The sequence below is a fragment of the Portunus trituberculatus genome, chromosome 22 (assembly GCF_017591435.1).
Source record: "Portunus trituberculatus isolate SZX2019 chromosome 22, ASM1759143v1, whole genome shotgun sequence".
NCBI classification, from domain to species: Eukaryota; Metazoa; Arthropoda; class Malacostraca; order Decapoda; family Portunidae; genus Portunus; species Portunus trituberculatus.
The window spans coordinates 762,806-770,305 of NC_059276.1; the positions used below are offsets into that span (position 1 = coordinate 762,806).

General features: G+C 30.7%; 1 protein-coding gene across 2 annotated transcripts in view; it reads left to right on the plus strand.

Annotated features, from left to right (window-relative positions):
- Positions 1–7,500, plus strand: part of LOC123507353 — a 146,852-nt gene that overhangs the window by 44,752 nt on the left and 94,600 nt on the right. For both annotated transcript variants that reach the window (XM_045260136.1, XM_045260137.1), the window contains one exon: positions 6,752–6,880. In XM_045260136.1, the coding sequence (XP_045116071.1) occupies positions 6,752–6,880 (129 nt within the window). The remainder of the gene's footprint in view (positions 1–6,751; positions 6,881–7,500) is intronic.

The window sequence follows — 7,500 nt, forward strand, 5'->3', positions numbered from 1 at the left end:
TTTTTTAGTGCATCAGGAAAGATGCCAGTTTTTAATGTCAGGTTAATTATGTGTGTTAATGGAATAGCTATATCATTGGCTGTATTTTTCAAAACATTTGGAGAAATGTCATCGTATCCGGAGGAAGAAGTTTTAAATGATTTGATACATTTTACAATTTCTAGGTTTGTAACGGGATATAAATACATTGAAAAATTGGGAGAATTGTGTAAATAATTCAAAAATCCACTATCTATGTTTTCTGTTGTGTGCCCCCCTGCTTTGAGAAAGTGTTCATTAAATGTATCTGGAATGGTATTACAAATTGGTCTTAACTCAACTTTATTATTTTTGGCACCTGCAGATTTACCTAATATGTTGTTTATTGAATTCCAGTGAGACTTAGGGTTGCCTTGGTTAGCTAGTAATTGGTCTTGGTAATACTTCTTCTTAGCTTGTTTTAAAAGTGCTGTTAGTCTATTTCTGTACATTCTGTAATGTTCTCGGAATGTTAAAGGCCATTTATATGCTAATTTTTCGAGTCGATGTTTTTCTCTTATGCTTTTCTTTAGTGCTGAGGTAATGTGTAGACTGCGGTTGTTTTTGGTGTTTATTTTAACTGTTTTCTTTGGGAAACAATTATCAAAATTTATCTTCAAAATATTGTAAAATAGATTGTAGGAGTTATTAGGACATGTACAATTAATGATTTCAGACCAATTTATGTGAGAAAGTGTAGTAGTGAATGTTTGCAAGGCTTCCTGGGTGAACGTTCTTTTCGTTATGAAAGTGGGAGGAGACGGAATATTAATACACTTAAATAAAGAAACAACTGGGAATTGATCAGTAATATCAGTCTTGATTACATAATTTCCTACATTATTCTCAACATATGTGGACCAAATATGATCTATAAGGGTGGCGGACGTGGCCGTAACTCGTGTTGGCAGGGTTGTAAGTGGAAACAGGGAGAAACTATACATTAAATTAATAAGTTCCTGTACGTTATCGTCATTATTGTGTAGTAAATTTAAATTTAAATCTCCGATTATAAATATTTCATTGTATTTTTTATCTTTTATAATAGTTAAAATTCCATTGAGGGCATTAAGAAAATTATTGATATTACCTTGAGGGGGTCTATATATACATATAAATATAAACATTTTACCATTAGATTCTGTTTGGAGGATGCGACTCCAGCTACTATGGGGAGACCAACAGTGGTTTGGTTACCTAGGTGAAAGAACACTTTACCAACGAGAAGCACCACCGCTCATGTAGCACCGTGGTAAACCACATAGATAAGGAGGGACAACAGCCAGGGTTCTGTGCAGTGGCCAAAGCAAAAAGAAAGAAAGGTGCTGGAGGCATTGTTCATTTCCAGAAACAAGAACATAATAGAGATGTTGGGAGATGCTGTGTGGGAGGATCCAGCTGCAGCTGAAGGAAATTGTTGCTTTAGTTTATCATATAAATTAGTATTCCATGTTTTGCCATGGTAGAAGGACACAAATATAAGGAATACACTATATTGAAATATACTGGGTCACGTTCCAGAGAGCAATACGTTACCGTCACGTAACCGTCCGTAAGCGAGTAAATTCCGCTACAGCGAGGAAAACGTAGAACAAGGGGGTTTGATGACGTTTTTGTGCGCTCTAGTCCTGCACAGTCTCATATATATATATATATATATATATATATATATATATATATATATATATATATATATATATATATATATATATATATATATATATATATATATATATATATATATATATATATATATATATATATATATATATATATATATATATATATATATATATATATATATATATATATATATATATATATATATATATATATATATATATATATATATATATATATATATATATATATATATATATATATATATATATATATATATATATATATATATATATATATATATATATATATATATATATATATATATATATATATATATATATATATATATATATATATATATATATATATATATATATATATATATATATATATATATATATATATATATATATATATATATATATATATATATATATATATATATATATATATATATATATATATATATATATATATATATATATATATATATATATATATATATATATATATATATATATATATATATATATATATATATATATATATATATATATATATATATATATATATATATATATATATATATATATATATATATATATATATATATATATATATATATATATATATATATATATATATATATATATATATATATATATATATATATATATATATATATATATATATATATATATATATATATATATATATATATATATATATATATATATATATATATATATATATATATATATATATATATATATATATATATATATATATATATATATATATATATATATATATATATATATATATATATATATATATATATATATATATATATATATATATATATATATATATATATATATATATATATATATATATATATATATATATATATATATATATATATATATATATATATATATATATATATATATATATATATATATATATATATATATATATATATATATATATATATATATATATATATATATATATATATATATATATATATATATATATATATATATATATATATATATATATATATATATATATATATATATATATATATATATATATATATATATATATATATATATATATATATATATATATATATATATATATATATATATATATATATATATATATATATATATATATATATATATATATATATATATATATATATATAGATAGATAGATAGATAGATAGATAGATATATATATATATATATATATATATATATATATATATATATATATATATATATATATATATATATATAGATAGATAGATAGATATAGATAGATATATATATATATATATATATATATATATATATATATATATATATATATATATATATATATATATCTATCTATCTATCTATCTATATATATATATATATATATATATATATATATATATATATATATATATATATATATATATATATATATATATATATATATATATATATATATATATATATATATATATATATATATATATATATATATATATATATATATATATATATATATATATATATATATATATATATATATATATATATATATATATATTTAATGTATATATCTATATCTATATATATATATATATATATATATATATATATATATATATATATATATATATATATATATATATATATATATATATATATATATATATATATATATATATATATATATATATATATATATATATATATATATATATATATATATATATATAATAATGTGCACCGTCTTATTCCCTTTTTATTTAATTATATTATATGTGTAGCCTGTGGCGGCCCCAAGCGCGGGCTGTCGCTATTCCGCTGTGCGGGCAACCACCATCTCTTTGTTTCCACCATTATGTGTGGTTGCGAGCCTCTCCTCAGTATCGGCCAGTCTTCACCGGAGTTAACACGTACGTTCTAGGCACAGTAAGAGACACGTGTGGCTGGACTGTGCGTTGCCAGTACTCATTAGTCATTGGTCTGGGAGTTGTGCCCTCCTGTTGAGTAGCTGGCTTGTTACTGGGTAGACCATAGGCTACGCATATAATGAAATAATAAATTAAAGAGGATTAAGACGGTGCCCATCACTATATATATATATATATATATATATATATATATATATATATATATATATATATATATATATATATATATATATATATATATATATATATATATATATATATATTAGGAGGAAGAAATAAAAGGCTACAATCAAATGCTTGTGTTTTGGTGAAAAATATATGAAGTTTAATAGAGGGGGGTTTTAATATAAGGCGCCGCAACATCAGCGGTCATTTGGCGCCACTACGAAATGTTAAAACTACATCGTAAAATTAAAAAGACATCGTAAATAAAAAAAAAAAAAAACTAACTAGAAACAATTAAAAACTACAAAACTAAAAACAAAGTAGAATTCTGAAATCAAAACTAACTAAAATACAGTATACAATAAAAGTGATAAAACATTAAAATACATATAATATAATCAAATAAAATTCACAGCTTTGGGAGAAGGCAGCTTCTCCCAAAAAAACGAAAAACATCATGGCCCTGGGCCAGGCACTTTGGTCCAAGGACCTTTGACATATAAAAGACACCGCTATCTCTACTGCGACAGCGGTAAAGGTAGCGGTGTCATAAATCAGTCAAACTAGGGCACTCCATTAGGAGGTGCCGAACCGTTAGCGGCACCAGGCAGTCATTACAGTAAGGTTAAGGGTCCCTAGTCAGGAGGTACCTTTGTGTAAGGTACGTGTGACCTATACGAATTCGCGCCAATAAAGTCTGTGCACGGCGATCCCGAAAAAGGGTGTATGTCCACAGGGGGAGTGAGGAAGTAGTAATCTCTCCCATTTTCGATGTTGCGACCCCCGTTAGCCATCTCCTCTGCCAAATTGCTGCAACCGACACACGAATTACATAAAATACATCTCGAAACGGAACAGGGGAAGGAGATGGAGCGCGACTTGCTGCCTCTTTATCGAGGCGGTCTGCGTGTTCATTCCCTGGAACACCAACGTGACCAGGGACCCAACAGAACCCAACACGATATCCTCGTTGTGTAAGAAGGTATAGCCACTCCAGGGCTGATAAAACCAAAGGGCTAAAGGATATAGTGCATGAGAGAGAACTAAGAGCACTGCGACAGTCACTAAAAAATTGTAAAAGACGATAAAAAGAGGGATAAAACCACACTAAATCCAACGCCTGCGTCGGATTTGGAGCCATCAGTAAAAATAGAGATATCATCAAAATGCATAAAAAAGTGTTCTAAAAACCGTGCGTGGGACAGAGCTGGCAGAAAATCCTTCTTGCCATCCATGGCAGGGCATAATGAAATAACAGGAAGCTGCCAATGACCGACTCGTGGGAGGCGGAAAAAAGTACACAGGAGTGGGGTCGATAGATAACTCCGCTATGATATTTGCAACTCTAAGGCCAAAAGGTTTAGGGAGAGTCGGTCGAGTGACATTTGCCTGCGAGCGCGAGTTCCGCAACATTGACAGACAAGGGACAGAATCGGGAAGACGGTGGGTGCGAAACCAACATCGGAGCATCGAAGACTGGCGGCTGAGGTCGAGCGGCCAGAAACCAACATCCACTAGAAGGCTAGGTATTGGAGATGTCCGAAATGCACCTGTAGCCAAGTGGACCCCAGCATGATGCACGGAGTCAAGCGCGCGTTGCGGATGAGCAGATCTCACAGCCGTATTCCAGCTTGGGAAGTATGAGTGTGCGGCTGTGGTTTTAAGACAGAACTTCTCCACTCTCGCAATATTTCGGTCAGTGACACGGACTACATCCCAAATCTTTTTGACAACCATTCAGAGAATTCAGTTCCTGAAGTCCGCCAGATCCCGCCTCCACGTTGGTTTGTGTCCTACTACAGAAATGGGCGCGGGAATTTCATCCATGCCTCCCGGTACTTGTCCAATGAGATCGGTACGATTCCCGAGGAAAACCTCAAGAAATACGGGAAGGGGGGTGCTCGTGCCAGCAAAATACTTCACGCAGGCAAGGATGTTGCAACATCTCCCTTGCCCTAATAACAGCATGTGTCACTGTCCGAAATATTGCGAGAGTGGAGAAGTTCTGTCTTAAAACCACAGCCAGCAAGTGGCAGTGATGCTACATGTTCTACTGCCAAACGAGCTTCGTCACATGAAAGAAAAGTCACATAGCAGCGGTTAGATGGAAAATCCTTATCATAAACAAGTCGAATGTGAAGAACCGTACCGTACACCTTGAGAAGTGAGTGCAAGGCGTGATATGAAAATGATGGGTTAACATTTACCATCACAAGGGAGTCATATGCAGCAGAAATACGTCCCTCAGAAGAACTTCCAGAACAGGAGACTGCTGCGGGAGGCTCTTGTGGAGGGGAATCCTCCTTCCCACTCAGACCTGAAGATAACATTTCACGGGCCAGGTCAGCCACCTCACGAGAACCTGACAGTTTTTTGTGTTTCACCATATATATAAAGTTACACAAAAATTGGCTCCAGGGGCATGGGAAACCACCTACTGGGACTACAATGGGAGGCAGCGCTGGCTGCCGTGGACAGGGTACCTTGTCCCCATGCCGACCAGTTGTTTTAAAAAAAAGGTCCCACATGATACGAAAGTTTGTCCACGACAGAGCTGAGCCCAGCCTATACACCCAACCATCTAGCACAGGACGGCCCCTATTGGGCGATCCCTTCAGCGGGTGGCTCCACTGGTCAACTGGCAGCCTACGTAGGAACCATTTAGTCTGGCCCCTCACTGGCGACCTTTTTAGCATGGGTAGCCCTCTCCCCCTCGAAAGGGCAGAGCAGGGGCATAAGCCCCCTCTAGCCTAGCTCACCAGGTCACAGGGGCACGCAAGCCCCCCCACCACGACAAGGCGGTTCCCATATGGGGGGGGGTTTAATAGATGAGAGGTGACTTTTTTGCAGATTTAAAATATGTATAAGAGAAAGGTGTTGTCTTTAGAGGACAGGTTGTGGCTGGCATCTTGTGCTGTGAGACACTGAGTTAAACTTCATTGTAATTAATTATCGTTTCATCAGGTGTCTGCTGACACTTCCAGCGACTGTTCAACTGTTATCCTCAATGGTGAAGAGGACCGCCCAAACAACATAAGTTTTACCGCAGACTGGTCCCAAAATCTCAACAAGGCATGTAAATATGATACAGAGGTGAGGTCATATCTTGTTATGAATATAACTGTATAATATTACATAAACAAAAACAAAAATATGAGGCCCAGTTCATAAAAAAAATATAGGTTATGATCTCCAGGTATCTGTACTTATAATACTCAAAATATATATACTGTACCTTAAACAGAATTATATATATATATATATATATATATATATATATATATATATATATATATATATATATATATATATATATATAGATAGATAGATAGATAGATAGATAGATAGATATATAGAAAGATATGTAGATGGATATATATATATATATATATATATATATATATATATATATATATATATATATATATATATATAGATAGATAGATATGTAGATGGATAGATAGATAGATAGATAGATATGTAGATAAAGAGATAGATAGACATATAGATAGGTAGATAAAGAGATAGATAGATATATAGATAGGTAGATAAGAGATAGATATATATATATATATATATATATATATATATATATATATATATATATATATATATATATAAGAGATAGATAGATAGATAGCCACAAACAGACCGACAAACAAATATATAAATATATAGAAAGACAGATAGACAAACAGAAAGACAGACACAGA